At 36.8% G+C, this 19,145-nt stretch overlaps 2 protein-coding genes and 1 long non-coding RNA gene across 3 annotated transcripts in view; 2 read left to right on the forward strand and 1 right to left on the reverse strand.

Annotated features, from left to right (window-relative positions):
- The first annotated feature begins 2,806 nt into the window (after positions 1-2,806).
- On the forward strand, positions 2,807-4,312 carry LOC133867056 (uncharacterized). Its single transcript, XR_009899982.1, has 2 exons — positions 2,807-2,907; positions 4,140-4,312. It is a non-coding gene; the product is annotated as an uncharacterized LOC133867056 (long non-coding RNA).
- A 3,507-nt stretch (positions 4,313-7,819) lies between these two features.
- On the reverse strand, positions 7,820-9,446 carry LOC133865569 (uncharacterized). Its single transcript, XM_062301990.1, has 4 exons — positions 9,045-9,446; positions 8,741-8,856; positions 8,222-8,551; positions 7,820-8,105 (listed from the first exon to the last, which is right to left on the reverse strand). The coding sequence occupies exons 1-4, from the start codon at positions 9,444-9,446 to the stop codon at positions 7,820-7,822; spliced, it is 1,134 nt and encodes a 377-aa protein (XP_062157974.1).
- Positions 9,447-18,903: 9,457 nt separating this feature from the next.
- LOC133866887 (sphingoid long-chain bases kinase 1) overlaps positions 18,904-19,145 on the forward strand; it is a 37,077-nt gene continuing 36,835 nt past the window's right edge. The window contains exon 1 of the mRNA XM_062303543.1: positions 18,904-19,087. The gene's annotated coding sequence lies outside the window, so the exon portion shown is untranslated. The remainder of the gene's footprint in view (positions 19,088-19,145) is intronic.

Below are 19,145 nucleotides of genomic sequence, written 5' to 3' on the forward strand. Positions count from 1 at the left end.
TTTGAGAGGATGAAGAAGCCATGTGTAGAAAACTCAGGAAACGAAGATATTCCTCAAAGGATCTGAAGGAGAGAAGATAGAAATGAAGCTGTTATTCGAAAGATCTGAAGGGAAGGAATGAGAACTTAATCAGTGGACGAGACGCAGTCTAATCAACGTCATTCTGGGCGCAGCCGCCTCTACCACTAGTAGACAGCCCTCGAATCACGAGTGCTCTTCTTTTCGGCTTTCACCCTTTTCACCTTCTCGAATTTCGAATTCACCTAATAGCTTTTCCGGATTTCTCGCCGCACTTTCCGCACCGTGCAGAGCTGGATGAGCATTCCGAGAAAAGGAGAGAGCGTATCACGATACGCTGTCGGCACCACTCGCACCGTTTCCATCGCAAATCTTTTCTATAAATTCACTCGTCTTCTCCATTGCTAAGCACACCTTTGAATTCTCAACTCTACATACTTTGAGAACCAAATTTTTTTCTTATAGTCTGAGCTTTCATCGCTTCCTGAGAAGGAAGATGTAGTTCCATAACCAATTTCAAAGCCTAAAGAAAGAAAAATGCAGCATCACACCCAGATTCACAAACAACGAAGCAAGACTATTCTTGATCATACTATCCGGAAGCAAGATTATCCTTGATCATGCAAGACCTTCTCTTCCGTCTTGTCAACCCGGACGCTCCTCACGTTTATCTTCAATCCGGTGATGGCAACCTGTGACAGAAGAGAGAGAGCACTAAGATATGAGAACCGCACTCATATCCATTCCAGATTGCTCTCCTCGTCTTCTTCACCTTCTTCACATTCACCACCTTCCTCTCCTTCGAGGCTTCCATGTTCTCATTGGCAAGCTTTCCCGCATTCATCTCTTTCAAGGCTTTCATGTCCTTGTTTGGCAAGCTTTTCAGCAAGATTATAAGAAGACATCATCACAAAAGAAATTTGTTGTACAAGAAATTTTCCGATAATGAGAAATAAATTTTTCCTACAACTTACACTTCAGCTTAATTTGTCATACAGTGTTGAGTGTTTATTTTGCTTGTTTATAATTAGATGCTTCTTATAAAATCTGCATCACTAGACTTAAAAATTTAGGAATCTAAATATTTCCATGCGAATCATAGTTTACGAATTTCGAGGACGAAATTCTTTTAAGGGGGGAAGGATGTAACGCCCCAGATTTTAAAACATATTAATATTTCGAGTAAAGATGGAAAATAATTATTTTCTATCTTTTTATAATATTTGCAATTGATTTAATGAACTGTATTATAATAAAACTGGTAATTATTTATAACCGAATATTACTGAGTTAAAATAGACAAATGATTAATCATTAGATTAATTATCTTTATTTTATAGTTGTGCAAAATATTATTTTGACACTTTATTATTTAGTATAATAAATACTATGTCTATTAAACCTCGTAATAAAATGTTTTCATTTATGAAACGAACTAGACTCAAAACGGGTTTAAAATGTTACTCTAGTGATTTATTAAATTGATAAAAACCTAGTGTAAAAATACCTGCATATTAACTTGATCTGCAGGAGATTCGATATATAATTTATTGCTTTAAATTAATCAACCACTTATCTGTTTTAAAATCAGCCGACCTCCACTATTTTTATTAAACTCTCCAGCTCAGGCACTCATTACAGCCATTCGTTCTCCAGCTCCCTCCACTCATTACCCTCACGCTTCATCAGCTAACTCCTGCACTCATCACTCTCGCATGCCCTTATTTTTAATCCAAGTGATAATGAAAATCCTCTTCCATTAGCATTTTAAAATGAATTCAGCAGCCGCATGTTATTCCAATCTCCCACTTAGTTTTCCACTTTGGTTTTTATATACTTTCCTTATTAAAGGCGCACTTCTTCCTCTTAATTTATTCCTTCTTTTCTTTCCCTCTTTCTTTATTCCTTCTCTCCCTATTCCTTCTTTCTTTAATCCTTCTTACTTCTCCTTTTAAGACCGACAGTCTGAGAGAAACAAAGAAAAAAAAAAAATACGGAGAGTGTAAGATGAGAGTTTTGGAGAGAAGCCGTCAAGACCCGGTTCCCTTCTTCCTTCTTCTTCCTCTTTTATTTCTCCTTTTTTCTGTTCTACTCCTCTACACTGAGGCTCATGTGGCACAGCAGAAAATGAGAAAGGAAATTGAGAGGGCAGCCGAACCCAGGTGCTCACTGTGACCCATCAAAGCCGACCCAGTGAACCGGAGACCCGATCTCCCCTGTGTCGGCGCCGTCAAGATCAAGGAGCCCGGATTCCAGTCGATTCCCGGCAGCAACCCAACGAACCCGGACGATCCACTGTGATCCAATCAAACCGTGACCCAGCCAATCCGTGAAGCAGAACCCAGAAACCCATTCTGGCCGAACCCTCTCTACCCGTGAATCTGACCTGTAGTCACCGAGCCAACCAGAGATCAAGACCTGTGAAAATCCTTGGCCGACCGATGCTGCCCAGTGCAAAGCAATCAGTGAAACCTGAACTGTGTAGCTTGAAATCATGTAAACTAAACCCAGATTCCAACCCGTGACCCATACCCACCAGAACTGCGACCCAATCAGACCAATAAACCACAAGCCAAAGCTGATCCAGCCCACAACACCCGACCGGCCCAACCCCGAGACCCAGCAACAGAAGCCCAAAACCCGAAGACCTCGGCCCAACCCCGAGACCACAGAAGCCCAAGACTCCGAGCCCATCAACCCGAAACTCAATCCAGCCCAGATCCGCCAAACTCAAGCCCATGACCCGAATTTAGTGATCCGACCCGCCGTTGACCCGCCGCCGGCAGCTTTTCCGGCGACTTTTCGGCCACTTTCCGGCCACTTTTCCGGCGACTTTCCCCGGCGACCAAACTCACCGTTTCGCTGGATTTTCGAGTGGAAATCCTTAATGTGAGTTTCTAAGTTTTTAATTAGCGTAAAAGTATATATTTTCATAAAATCAAGTAACTAGTATATTAGAATATAACTTTAATAATTATAGAATTGAATATTCTTATTATAACTTATTTATGTATATTATATTTTGAAAAATATATATATACTCTAAAAGTATTGATTATGTTTCATTATTGATAATTAATGAGTGATGTTGTTTAAACTAAGGGCTTGATTAATTATAAAACTCTAGAATTAAAGAACGATTTCATGAGTTTAATCATGTAATGCATTGAGTATTATGGAAATTGAGCATGCTGTATTATTATGATTTCTCAAATATATTGGTTGAAATAATTGTTAATATGTTTTGTTAATCGGTTTGGTAATTGGATTGATGTTCCCTAAAAGTGATTAGGTTTTGTTAGAAAAATACATAGGTTTCTTGTTGGTTGATTTCTCTATGCTATAGAGAATGATATTAAGAATTTTAGGACTCGAGTGATTACTTGAGACCTAGATTAGATGTTATTCCAAAGTATTGATTTGCTAATTGATTAAGTAAATATTAAGTTTTAACCATGTTGAGTGTTCATAAATGTAAGTGATTTTTCAATTAATAGATGATCGCTTCTATGTATGTGTCTATGTATAAAAATAGAATTCATGTTGAGGCATGAGTTCCTAGAAGTAATGATATTGACCTAGTATGCACATGTATATGTGTTTGATGCAGATGATGATTTGAGACAGCACAAAAAGGGCTGTAAGTATTTTTATACTTACTGAGGGTAGCACTGGATTTCAGTAATGTTGTGTTTATGTTTTATTTTAATTGGATGCGTGTGACTGATTATTGCATACTGTTAATAATCAACCTATTAATATTGGGCGCGACGTCTCCCAAAGGTTCATGATAGAGTTGAACCGGAAACAATAATAATCATATTGATTGGAACGGCTTTCAAAGTACTAGAGGAGGGAGGTCTCCGATAGTGCGAAAACAAGTTAATTAAAATGTAATGTAGAGGGGACGGCCTCGAGAAACACGATTAAACGGGGGGACGTGCCCTTACAAGAGAGGAGTGTAATCACTCTATAAACTGTTAAACTTTGCATGAAAAACTATCACCTCATCATTATGTCATATCTGTTCCTTAAAATAACGCATAAATCATGATGTTGTTGAAAGACAGTTAGCTCACTCATGGAACTATGGGATTGTGGCGGTAACCACCTTCTCATAGATGTTTGCGCAGGTACTGAAGATTATGGAATGGATTAACTGCTAGCTTAAGAGATTTATAGCTGTGTAGTTAGGATTTTAGTACTTTGTACTCATAGATGTTTGTACTATTTGCTTGTAATATGTCTAGACATTTACTTGTAATTAATAAGTTCCATGCAGGCTTTAGTGTCATATGTGACACATGTTTCTTTGTAAATAGTGTAAAGATTTTTAATGTATTTTTTAGAAGATGTCAGTTAAAGCTCTGAATATATCGTAAGGGAGTTGTCCCTATCGGTGATGTTTAAAAAAAAAAAAATATTCGTATTTTTCCGCTGCTAGATTTTATCAACTCTGAATGGTTAACGATACGTAATTATCCAGATATAATTACTTACGTTTTTTTGTAAAAAGCGGGTCGTTACACCTATTATCATCTATAAGATTGAATGAATTGTTTCAAAATAAGAAATACAAAATTGAAGTGTGGCCTATTCCGGCAAGTGATTTGTTTATAGGACTCACTTAACCATATAAGTGGTTGAACAACTAAATTTTTATTTGGTCAAAACTGAAGTAAGTCTCACAATTACCTATCCGAATTGTTTATAATTCGGGCAAATAATTATAATTGATCTTAATCCATGTTAATAAACATCGCTAACCACTAATCATGTAACTATATTTATATAGGTGGGCGGTTGACCTATTCTAACTAATTGCTCAAGGCAATGCGATTAAAGGTGGTAGGATAGGTGGAGGTGGAGGCATTTATTAAATATAATTTATATTATATATATATTAATAAAAATGTATAACAAAACAACGTCGTTTTGGAATAAGGTTGCATACCAAAACACTTAACAACAATCACAAAACCGTCTAAAATAGACCCCTTAACAAAGACTCAAAACATTAAAATATGCTCAAAAGGCCAATGTCTGACTGGTGGTTATCACATTGCAATTTTGGGCATAAATAATCGCTAACCGATAGTGAGGACACTTGGTAACCACTCATCCTAAACAGTTGGTAACTACCCGTCCTGGACGGATAGTGCGGTTACTCAAAATTGTTAACTGCCTAAGAGGATGCGGCTAACAGTTAAAAGCAATAATCGCTAACAACCATCGCCAGTATATATACCCTCTCCAAACTCTCACTAAAATAACAATGTCTTCTCCAAACTACCAACAAAATTGTCAATATCTCCAATGCTACCAAAAAGATAAAAATTATCCTAAAATTTTCATTAAGACAAAAATATCCCTATAAATTCAAAAAATAAAAGAAAAACTAAAAAAAATAAAATAAAATAAATAAATTGGCTACCTCTGCTTTTTTCATTTTATATTATTAATTTTCTATTTGGTAGCCTAGTATGCACACTGTTTGACTCATGTGCTACACATTCATTTATTTCTACCTCGTATTTAAATATATGTAGTATGAAGACATAACCATTAGGGCATAATATAATTGTATCAACACCCATAAGATACACTGAAACATGTAAAAAATTGGTAGAATATTGTCCAATTGTTATATGAGGGATGACACTGTCAACAAATTTAGGGGTATTCAAGATGTTGGGATTCAATATCATCATAAGGATGAATTAGCTGTCAAAGTATTACGTGAATATCAAATATCGTAAGAAAGGGGTTACATTTATACCACCTGGTGACGATGTGTTTAAGCTTTACGGACCTTGAGTGATAGCTACTATGCCACTCCTCTTTAGTCTTAACACTTCATGCAAGAAGGGGAATAAGGGAAGGTGCTAATGCTTATTTGGCTTAAGGGAAGGTGCTAATGCTTATTTGGCTTATGTGGTCTTCAAACCTGAAGTCGAGATGAAGTTGGAAGATATTTAGGGAGTACATGACTTTGATGATGTTTTTGCATGATTGCCTCTTAATCGGGAAATCGAACTATGCATTGAGTTAGCACATGGTACAAAGCCAATTCATGAAGCACCTATTGAATGTCAACATACCATCCAATTATTTATTTATTTAATTATTTTTTTGAGTTTGTAGCACTTTTATAACTCACTCAATCAATGAAATATAGCAGATTGTTCTAATAAAACAATATTATAGATACAATATGGAATTTCTTTAATCCAAACCTGATCTATGATATGTTTAACAACAACCTTAGTTAAACCATGTGCCGCATTATTAACAATTCTACTAATATAGTGAATCTGACAACTAGAAAACGAATTTAAAACTATGCGAGTATCGTCTACAATTTGTCCAAAGCTACTCAAATTATGATTTTTTTAATTCACAACTTTAACCACTTTGAGCGCATCGCCTTCCAACATTATATTATGTAAACAAATATCTTTGCAAAAAATCAAGGCTCGGAAAGCTACTAAAGCTTATGTGGCTGATGGGTCTAGATGACCCATTCTAGTCATACTTATGGCTAGGGCTGAGCATGGGGCGGGGATGGGGTTTCTTTGACCCTACACCCCATGAAAAACCTACTGAAATCGTGCGGGGCGAGGATAAACGGGGCTGGGATCCGCGGGTTAATACATATATTTTTTTTTTTTTGAAAAAAGAATAATACATATTTTTTTAGGTACAATTGTTGCCTTGTAAGAAAAACAATGTTCACTATCACCCACCATAAAAAGTCAGTGCGAGCAATGGGAAATTTTGCCAAAACATGCTGTGAGTTCTCATCCACACACTATAAGTTTGTAACACAAGAAACCAAATGATTCAAATGAACACCTTACCAAGTTACCGGTTACCAACTTACGGTACTTACCACCAGTGCACCACCATGGCCATTTGCTACAAAACTTATAACACATAAAAGCACAATTCCATTGTACAACACAAAAGCTCAAACAAAATTCGAAACAAATGGTGAACAAGTTAAACCATCATATATTCTTTACTGCCAAAACACGTAAAATTCATCATATGCACACTAATTTGAAACAATACTGAGTGCTTAACACAGATTCCACGCAATAAGCACATCACCATTACATGAAATAATTAGAGATAAGCAACATTGTTCTAGGTTAATCTGAAAATTACAAAACTAACAAGTAACAACAATGTTAGCTAGAAACGCAAAATCCATGAACCCCACAACAAAATTCGCATAAATCTCAACCAATACAAACATATAAAGTCATAAAATGCTTAGTACAAAAAATCAAACACTTGTACAGATAAAGGAAAACCACAAATCAAACACTGTTCAAGAGCATCAAGCACCTCTCAATCGGTCACCACAAGCATCAAGCACCCAAGTTTCAACCAAAATTGAGTCTTCACTTCACTAATCCTCCTCAAGCAAAATATTGATGTTCTTCAAATTTATTTCTACAAAGATTAGAACCGATAATTAGAAATTTAGAATATTTAAATAGCAAAATAAATTAAGAAGTGAATAATAGAAAGCTAAAAGCTTACCTGACTCGAGCTTATAACTTTCAGGATTTTCAACCATCTATGTGTCACAACCATTGATGGGTTTTGATCTTAACCAGTTTTGTGCACACACCAATGCTTCAACTATTATTGGGGCCAATGAACTTCGAAAAGGATTCAACACACGCCCTCCTGTGCTAAATGCCGACTCTGAAGCAACTGTAGTAATGAGAATGGCCAACACAATACATGCTATTTGGGCAAGTACTGAGAATTTGGTTGAGTTCACCTTTCACCAATTTAAAATATCGAAGTTCTCATTTAGTTTTTCAATCTCCTCCGTCAAATACCGATCTAACTCCGATTTGTGTTGAACATCACTATTAGAAGTCATGAGCTTTGAGTACCTATTCATCAATTTATATGTACGTTTCTCAGTTTCTCTTACATTTAAGGAACCTTGAGGAAGTGCACCACTATGTTCACCTTGAGATACACTATCGCTAGTGTCGAAGTAATCATATAATTTTTGAAGGTGGTTTTTCAATTTTATTATCATTTCATTGCATTGCTCAACACTAAGAATATCATTGAACCAACATTCCAATAAACCCCAACTTGGTTCGTGGATCGAGTATAATGGCAACAAACAACAACACATTAACCTTATCAAGATCCCCCTAATACTTTATACTTCGACATCATTTTCTCTGCCATAAAACTCAATATATAATCATCACTGTCACAATATTCTTGTAAATGTAGTTGAATGGCAGAAACTTCTTCAATGTACATATTACATGTCACATACAAAGGCCCCAAAAGTCGCATTGTGGCTTCATAAAAAATTTCGAGAAACTTGAGAAAAACCTTAATACGAGCCCAATCATCACAATTAGGAGGTCTTAAACCATTTTTACCATCCCACAACGCAAGACCATAATATCCATCCAATTCTTCCATAAGTTCAAAAGCACTTTGACATTTTCCTACACCTTCAAACATCTTAAATGTAGAGTTCCATCTAGTTGGAACATCCAAACACAATAACCCCTTGAAATTAATGTTTTCTCTTTCCAGACAAGTCTTAAAACTCTCAAATTTTGAAGGAGAAGACTTCACATATTTAACCGCACTTCTAACCCTTATAATGGATTCATCAACCTCTTTCAACCCCTCAGTTACAATAAGATTTAAGATGTGTGCACAACACCTCACATGTATAAACTGATTCTCTAATATGGCACCAGGCTTATGAGCACTTCTCTTCCTCAAGTACTCCAAAGCAGCATCATTAGAAGAAGCATTATCAGCTTGATAGTGAAAATGCTACCAATGCCCCATTCATGCATACACGACTCAATCTTTCTCCCAATTGTCTCACCTTTGTGATTAGGAATTAAACAAAAGTTTAAAATTCTTTTGTGTAAGTTCCATTCACTATCAATAAAATAAGCAGTGATACACATGTAATTAAGGTTCTGAATTGAAGTCCAAGAATCAGTGGTAAGACAAACCCGAACACCAGATGTCAAGAACATTCCCCTCAACTTTTCTTTCTCATACATAAAGAGCTTAAAACAATCCCTCGTTATAGTAAAACGGGAAGGAATTGAAAGCCTAGGTTCAACTGTTTTTATGAAGTCCTGAAACCCTTCACCTTCCACAAACCTAAATGGCAACTCATCCACTATGATCATCTTAGAAATTGCTACCCTTATTTTTAAAGCATTAAACTTAACAATCACAAGGTTACCACTAGATCCTTCACTCACTGCCGCTTGTCCTTCCCTTTTAGCCTCAAAGCTTAACTTTGATTGTATCTTATCAAACCTACCATGATACTTTGTACAGCTTTTCCTGATATGTTGTAACATAGATGAAGTACCATGGCTTATAGGGTGACAATTAAACTTCATCTTACAATAATTGCACTGTGATTTATGATCATCGGGGTCACTGGACTCTAACTTGATAAAATGTTCTCAAACCGTTGATGTTTGCTCATTTTTTTTAGGTTTTGGTGGGAGAGTTGAACTAGGATTTTGAGGGCCAATAGTTGAAGAACTATAACCCATATTAGTCTCCAAAAGACTAGGCCTAGATGAAGTAGAGCTAGAACCAATAGGTCCAATAGTAGCACTAGTTGAATCGTCCATGACTTGATTCTACAATTTAAGTGGAAAAAAAATAAAAAATCAACAGCAGATAGAGACCTAACATAATCATACATTGATAATCCTAACATATTCTATTAAGACCTCACATGCCCTTTGAACCACAAATTCAAATATAAATTATAGGCACACATGTATCATCATTCATAAACCAAACAAAGAACAAAGAACAAACAATACATGCAAAGCCTAAATCCCTTAGAAGTTGGAACGAGACCCGTGAACCGTGAACACGATTCCTCCGAAAATACCTGCAAACTGTGTAAGTCAAGTAAGTGAGGGTGAACACTTACTTACTTGAGAAAAACCTTAATAGTTTCCAAAACTTTTTACATCTTTTAGAAGTTGTATAAAATATTTAATAAATATGAGCATGTTAGGTCGAATCTACACCCTACGTACACAACAACCAGAACTACCAGTACCAACAAAATGAGACAATGCAAAATTGAACATAAAGGTTAATAAGATCCCAGCCACTCTTCAATTTCTTAATGGGTTTACTACAAATGGTCCCCCCTTCATATGTTATAAGAATGAACTCTGGACAATGGAGATAATCTCGATTATTAATCACAATGAAGAAAAAGCACAAATCTGAACTCGATTAGAATCTCTCATTAGGAAAGCGACAAATCTAGATCTAAGAAACATTAGGCATTGGAGTACAATTTACATTTGCAAAATTTAAGGTCTGTGTATGAGAGAAAAATATGTGAAGTGCAAAGCATGAAAGAGACAGCCAAAAATATGACTTCTTGCATCAAATTCAACTCGAATGAGCCCTATCCAAACACAAATTACACAAACCCCTTTTGGCCAAAAGTTCAGAAAAAAAGAAAGAAAGCAAACACCCACCAAACCGTTCCTCGACCAAAATGGGTTTCTTTATTATCAATATACAGAAAAAGATGAGCTTCAAAATGGAGGAGCAACCAAGTTCACAGCATTAAGGGCATGTTATCCGTAATTCAAAATAAATGTATATACAGCCATACAGGCTAGGCATCGTCGAACAGGGGAAAAAAAGAGAGGAAAAAAACAAAAAAAAATTACAAATTTTTAGAACCACAACACCCAAGAAAAGAAAATTCCCGAACTTTCTTTTCTTTTCCCATATTTTCTCAGAAACCAAATACGAAGTTACTTATGTCTGTACAACTACGAAACATCAGTACGTACTGAAATCAGAGGCTGCCTCGAGCTTGAGGCTGGGGAGCACAGAGCTTTTTGAGCGAGACAAAGATTTGGGGGACTCAACGGAGCTTCGTTTGGAAAATATGGAAATGATGGCTGTGGGGGACGACGTTTTGGGCAAGGAGACGAAGTGTTTTAGGGTTGCGTCCCCGGCGGGTGAGGGTAGCTGTGAGGAGGATGAGGATTTGGACTTGACGGGGGAGCGGAATATGGAGCTTAGGGCGTGCGTGCGGGCCGGTGAGGCGAGTGGGGTGCTGTAGGCCCGGCGTGCGGCGCTTTGCTGCAGTGATGCTTAGGGAGTTACTGAGTTAGGGAAAACTTAGGGTTAGCTGGTTAGGTTAGAACTGAAGGACTGAAGGAGAGTAAGAAAAGAATTAAGAAAGTGAAGTTTTTACAGTTTTTTTTTTCTTTTTCTCAAAATATGCGGGGCGGTGCGGGGACTTGCGAAATTTCAAGGGCTCCCCCAACAACCCGCCTCGCACCATGCAGGGGGCCCAAATAAGGCCCCGTGGCCCGCACAATGGGTGCGGGTTTTGCGGGGATTTGCTCACTCCTACTTATGGCCACATGTACAAAACCCTTATTATCCCGCACCACAATACCAATTCTCATATGCCCATTGAACTTGTCCACATCAACGTCCCAATTTACCTTATAATATCCTTTTGGAGGTGCCTTCCACGTTGTGCAGATCCCACTTTTGGACTCTGTTGGAGAAACAGTCTCGGTCAAATTTTCCTTCTTATACTCCTCAACTAATACAATTGCACCCCTTGCAATAGGATTCGGGTGAAGAAACTTTCCACCATGAACCACCTTATTTATTTGGAACCAAATCCTCCTCGCAACCCCCACAAATAGTCCAAATTTATCCCTCTCACATTTTTCCATCATAACCTCCACCACATGTAAAAATTCAAATCAACAACAAATGCTTTTTTTGAAATTTTATGTCACTTACCCCCCAAACATCCATTGTCAATGGGCAACTCTATAGTATATTTTGTGTACTTTCAACTTATAATCAACATATATGGCATAAAGGATCATTCACAATACCTATCTTTAGCAGATTATCTTTGGTGGGTAACAAATTATGACATGCTCTTCACAATAACATATTTTCAGTGTTAAGAATTTTTAATTGCCAAATTAGTTGCCAAATTTCACTTCCATTGGTTAATGTTGAGCAACTTGAGCTTTCAGCCTTGAAAACGTCTTGTTTTTCTTATTTTTTTTCAAATGATATGCAATACGAACATATTGAAAAGTCTCTTGTGGTGCTGCCCCTCCAAATTTGTACATCTTTCTATTGGGAACAACTTATCGGGGAGCTTGCTAAGTATTAATGCCTCTTCCTTCGTGAAAATTGATTCGATGAGATCCTTATTCCACCATTTCTTATCTTGGTCAATGGGTTCCCCCACTGTCACATCAGCCGCTAGTGTTTTATGTGAAGACCAAATAATTAATGAAGTGTCATGTCAAACAAATTAATTAATGCCACGTGATCTCATTTGACCCCTCAAATTATAAATACCATGTGTCTCATTCACGTTAAATTAAAAATATACCTTATATATATATATAAAAAAAAAAAAGTGAAGACAAAATAAATAATCCCCCCCCCCAAAAAAAAAGTTGTACCACTTTTTTCAATCTTGACTTCAATCTTTAAAAATTTGCAAGGTGGTCCAACAAAGTTTCCTAATTTTTTAATGTGACCAATTCGTTAGCAATTTCCGTTAGACCAGACGGAATGGACGTCACATGCTCTACACGTGATTTTTTCGATGCAAATGTCTCCATTTTACCCTCATTTAGACCTGGTCAATTACCAAAGTGACCTTCCCAAACTTCCCCAAGGTTGTTGTCGCTGTAGTGCCCCATATTTTAAAACATAAAATATAATGTCTTAAATTAGAATCTAAGACCTAGTAATAATATAAAACAATATATGAATATTTATAGGGTTAAATATTCAATAATATTTGAGGCATGTGTATAGTTCTAAAATGTTTAGATTAGATTATCGGACCTTAAAATCAAAAATAGAAATAACTAATCTGAGGGGTGGCGATCAATCCCCAAAAACAAGCGCTCGATCACCCAGAAACGACAATCGATCGCCATAGTTCTGCAGATAGCAACAGCACCAAACACCTGTCTCTGATTTTCATACAAATATCTCATATCAGAAGATCCCCAACCGTTGGATGCGATCAAAATGGAGCTATCCCAGCCGTCCAAATCTGTATAAATAGAGTGCAGCACCCCCCTTCAATCGCACGCCAATGCCCTTATTCTTCGTCCTTTTTTCTCTGTTTTCTTTTCCCTTGCAGAAACTCTATGCAACCTCTCCATTCTCTCTGGTTTTCTTTCTGTCCAGTAGCTAAGAGTGGCAAGAAGAAAGCTCCCTTCCTCTTCTTCTTCTCTCTGGTTCTCTTGGCAGCAGTAGGTACGGCATAACTCTCCCTCTCACCCTCTTTGTTTCTCTTTCTCTCTTTCGGTTGCAGCAGAGCAACAAACCAATAACCCAACTTCTTTCCCTTTTCCTCCCACAGCCAGCAACAGTGAGGCGCAACACCTCTCACTCACTCGGCCTACGCAGAGAAAGAAAGGGAAAGGAAAACTCTCTCTTTCCCCCTCACTCGGTTTACACAGACAAAGAAGGAGACGAACTCTCCTTCTCTCTAATTCGGCTGCATCTTTCTCCTTTCTCTGTTGTTTCTCTCAAAATAGTAGCTCATGATCTTCCTAGGTGCAGCAAAACAAGAAAAGGAAAAGATGAACTCTCTCAAATAACTCACTGTCTCTCAGCTGGCTAAAAGGAAAAGAAGAAGTCTCTTCCCTCTATTTCTATCTCGGCCGAACCTGTTCTTTGTGCCTTAGAATGTTGTTGAAAATATCTCAACCTTATATTTGAGATATTTGGGTAAGTTTTATGTCATACTTTTTTATAAAGCTTTTAATAAGTTATGAAAGTATTTTAATATGTTTGATGTGTTTTTAAACAGTGTATTTTAAATAGGTGTATTTAAATGATAAAATAAACCATTGTGATGTCTGTGTAAAAAGAGATATTTCACGAAAGCGTTGTTACGCCGCCCAAATATTTTAATATATATTATTAGGCATTTGTTAAAATAATGATGTTATTTTGCCAGATTTTATAAAGAATAAAATAAGGAATATGAATATTTGTGTTGTTGTACTATCCGTCTATTTTAAAAATACTATACCCATTATTTATGTTAATAAGGTCACCATGTCTATTTTATAAATAGCTATTATAGCGGTTATGATATCCGCTTTATTTGATTACAAAACATATATATAACTATTGTAATTTTATATTGTATATAAAATATACACATAGCTGTTATGATGTATATTTTAGTTAGAGGGTATTTTGAGTATTAATTAATAAATGCCGTAATAATATCCGCATAAAATATGTGGTAATAAAATATAGTCGACTTATTTATACACTGTTATAATATCTAAGCAATATTATGAAATTAAGTTAAGCGGTTTATAAGTTAGCGGTGATAAAATAGTTTAAATAGGTTTTAGTAAATTATGCTAATTTATTGTTGCATGTATATAATTGTGCAGTCATTTTTTATGTGAATCTCTCTTTGAAGCAGAAAACTGTGAGTATTATACTCACTGAGGGTGATACTGGTTTCCATAATATTGTGATTTATGCATTATTTAATTATATGCATATTTATTTAAAGGTATAATGTTATGATCTCTTCTTTATTTAATTGTATACAATATGTTTAGGACTTTGTATATTATGGAAATTACACTTTACCCCCTGATGTATTCACCTATCGGCGATTTGACGCTCAATGTTCAAATTTTTGGTCGATGACCCCCTGATGTTTACCACTTGTGCCACTGTGAACCTTCCATCCACTTAGTCCGTCTAAAGAGACAAATGATTGCACGTGACCCTTTAAAGGCCCATTTTCTTATTTTGTCCCTCACTCAAAATGGTGTGCAACATGACTCAGTATACTCGTGCTACCTTGAGGTCCTCTTCAAGCTGTCTCCACATGTTGCCATCAAAGAGCTCTCCAACCTCGCTAACGACTTACCGACGAAGCTCATCGTCGGCACCAACATTCGGTCCCAGTCCCCACTAACTGTCTAGCACAGTTCCTAGAAGAGCTTGTCTGCCTCCGATGACCTGAGTTAGTAGCCGACAAGGAAAACTGGCTTCCGTAAGAGTTCTTCAAGGAGATTCACATGGTCTGTTAAATAAATTATCTTAAAATTTGCAGATGAGGAGCATTGTTTCCACTTTGCAAACAATTACTTACTCCATGTTTGATAGTGCCGCATTTGAAGCAGAATTAGTTTTCTATGTTCTCCCCTGTTTTGTATCGTGTGAACACAGGACTGCTATGGTGTCATCAAACTGATTTTTTTTTTCCCTTCCCGTTTGCTTTTTCCATTGTTTCTTACTTATTACCCATTTAGTATCATGATTGAAAGATGGTTAATGCATGTGAGATCTTCATCACGGAGCAACGACACACACGTGGTTGCGCATGCCCTGGGTGTACGGGATCAGGGAGAGTAGGCTTGTTGTCCTGGATGTGAGCCACCTAGCTTCCTGAGGAAAGACTTGTTCACGAACTATTTGCACCAGTGACCTTACTCTCTTCCTTCTTGAATCGAAAACCACAAGCATTGCATAGCGACTACATTCACAAATATACATTACTAAAATCAACAAAAAACCAATAAAGAAAAGCAAAATAGATGAACATAAAAACTCATTAGTTTTTTTTTTTTTTGGTTACCTTTGGGCCTCTTGGACCGTTCCTCCACAGTGGTGTGGAAGTGGTGGCACAACGGCGAGCGAGGAGAGGGTCATCGGCGTCGTTATTGCAGACATTATTGCCTCCGCAACAAGTGTTGTGAGTTTGCAGTGCTGAAGTTGCTTGCTTGGTTTGTAACAAGTCCCAGCAAAAGTTGGACACAGAGGAGCCAGAGCACCGTCGTTTTTCGTCGTCTTAGGTTAGACGAGTAGATGGGGTTCCTAAAGAGAGTTAAGACGTTTTCGTCAACTTGTACTTGAATTTGACAGTTTGAAAAAGAGAGTAAAGAAAGCTCGCCAATCAGTACTCTGTTTTGTAACAGGTGGAAGTTGCTTAGAAAGTTAAAGGTTATCTCAAAAGCTTTGAAAAGACCCACGGCATCTATAAATGATAAGACTGTATTATGAGCTAGCGTCTCACGGCATCTATACATAAGACTGTTTATATGAATCTGTCATTTCATCATATTGTTGCATTGTGTATTGTTAAATAAATCAGTATTTCATTATATTACTAAAGCCAGTTGACTCACTTAATTACAATATGAAATGGTGGTGATAACCACAATCACATATATGTTTATGCAGTACAGTAGAAAGGTCATGATTATTAGGATCTTTATGCCGAACAAGTTATTTAAGAATGAGACTTTTAAGTATTACTTTAATATGTAATATGCTATATGTTGGTTGAAATAATGGTTATGTATTATTAGTGCCGCATGTGGCACATATGTTCATGCTTTGTAGGTATTTATTATGTGAGAACGCCAAATTATATTATTTATATAATGAGGTATTTTAGTCAGCTATGATGTGTTATATTCCCAACTTTTTGAGAAAAAAAATATATTCTGCTACCAAATCTCAACTCTGATGATGTCGTAACGTCACGTGAAAATTGTACTTATGCATTTTTGTAAAAGGTGGGGCGTCACAGCCGCACACCCTTGTAATGCTTCGGAATCATTGCAGGCGCTGCCTCAGGCAACCTATTCACCACCGAAGGTAAACTTTCGTGCTCCGATTTCACCGTGGTTAAGAGTTCAGGTTCAGATTTCATGGTTACGTTTGAAAACCCGAAATCGCAACGTTCAGTGGATCCTAGAGTGAGTGATGGGACCCATCAGACGTTGACGAAGTCGCAGAGCACGTCGTAGAGAACCATGTTCTCCGAATCGTCCTCATTCAATGGCAATTCACCCTAGGTGTCAGTCAGGCAAGGATACAAGCTGCCAAAATTGGAGCTCCGACAGAACATTAGGTTATTGCCCCAACCCAGTACTGGAGCACTGAGTTGACTCTCGAATTCCCCTAGCAAATCCTAGTAATGGATTTCAGAAGGGCAAAATCGAACTTGGTTGTACTCTGCCCGTACATTTTTTTTGTATCCGATATTTTGTAATTTTGGTTATGGGGTTCTTTGTTTCGTCGGCTAAGAACGGCGAACGGGTCTGGCTGGGCAGGTTCGAGAGGAGGCTCAAGCGTGAAGATTCGGCTCCTAGAAGATCCGATAGGTACGCGTGAAATTTGGGAAGGTTAATTCGGTAATTGACCAGGTCTAAATGAGGGTAAAATAGAGATATTTACATTGAAAAAATCACGTGCGGAGCACGTGATGCCAATTCCATCTGGTCTGACAGAAATTGCTAACGGATTAGCCACATTAAAAAATTGGAAAACTTTGTTAGGCCACATTACAAATTTTTAAAGATTAGAGGCGCGATTGAAAAATGGGTTCAACTTTGGGGAGTGAATTGTATTTAACCCATAAATAAATAAAAAGTGGTGGGCAACCACCCCCTTGTGAAGGGTCCCCTCAATTAAAAACTAGATTCTCAATCTAAAAAGGGGAAAGTCAAATTTAATCTCTAGGTCTTTATGTTATTTCAATTTAGTTTATTGGTATTCAATTTGAAATAGATTATCCTGTCAGGACACCATCCAATTAATTACTTAAGTGTCATATTAGACCATTCAATTGATGCCACATGGTTCTCCTTTGACACACCATATGCAAATTATATACACCACATGGTGTATTTACTTCAAATTAAACTATACCTTAAATAAAAAAAATAGGTGGCTGACCACCCCTAACTTCTGAAGGGGTACGCCCATCAACATTTGAGGGGTGGCCACCCATCTCCTTGGGGGACAACGACAGTTCACAGAGGGGTGGTGGCCCCTCTCAATAAAAGAATAGGTGTAACATTTCGATTCTATATTGGAAAGATGAGCAGCTCACATAGAGTGAATGATTTATAAAAACACTAATAGGTGTTAAGCTCCAAATTGCTTACTTGATACATGAAAGTGGGTTTATAAGTGATTCTTAAGAAGCTCAAAATTGACTAGTCATTTTAAGGTGATAGCCCAGATGTGGCTAGCGCTTTTTCTCTAGAACATTACAATAGGATCCTATATATTTCAAATGAATTATAAATATCAATTTCATGATCATGATTTAAATTTGGTGCATCTAACGATATATATGAAGTCAATATTAACACATCTTTTTAAAAAATCAAATAATGTATTTTTAGGGTTAAGAGTTTAAAGTTGATGTATACGAGGTCAATATTGATGCATCAACTTTAAATTATGATCATAAAATGAATACTAATCGATTTCATTTGAAATAGAAATGATCATTGTCTCTCTATAAGGGGCAACCTGCTGCCTCTCTCTTAAGAGGGGCGACGGGCGACCTTTCATTAAAAAGGGTTAATCGCTCCTCTCATGTGGGGGTGGCCCTCTATTAGAGAGGTGACCGACAACTTCTATATTTTTTTTTTAATATTTTGTTACTATTTTGTTTATGATAAATTTATAATTTAAAACAAATATGCTATGTAGTACATATAGTTGACATATTGTGTCAAATGAGTCACATGACATCAATTGAGCGGTCTCACATGATACATTGTAATTATCAAAATTGAAGGAAAATTTTAAAACTTAATTATCAAAATAAAAAATTTAAGAATCAAATTTAAATCGCACAATTTTTTTTTTCAAGATAAAATTTGATTTTTCCCATACGGGGGGTTGTCGTTGTTATGCCTTTTGATCTTACGAAGTAGTAAGTAAAAATAAAACAGAAGTTGGTGGGGGCGAAATGGTGAGCTCATATTGCCTGTAAATACATGAGAAAATACGATATGAATAGCCCGAAGAAAGAGGGGGGCCCTATAGCCTTAGGTTTAGTCTTTCTCTGCGACTTTTGCATTTCATCTTCTTCATCGTCTCACAAAAAAGACATACCATAAAAATATTTACCATTCTGAGGAGCTTCCGGCGATTAGGATCTGCTGCACTCGTCATCAATTCATCTTTCTCTCCCTCTGTAAGTCTTCTTTCTTCTTCTTCTTGGTGTTCTTTTCTCAATTTCTTAATTCTCAAAT

Source organism: Alnus glutinosa, chromosome 4 (genome assembly GCF_958979055.1).
Source record: "Alnus glutinosa chromosome 4, dhAlnGlut1.1, whole genome shotgun sequence".
Lineage (NCBI taxonomy): Eukaryota > Viridiplantae > Streptophyta > Magnoliopsida > Fagales > Betulaceae > Alnus > Alnus glutinosa.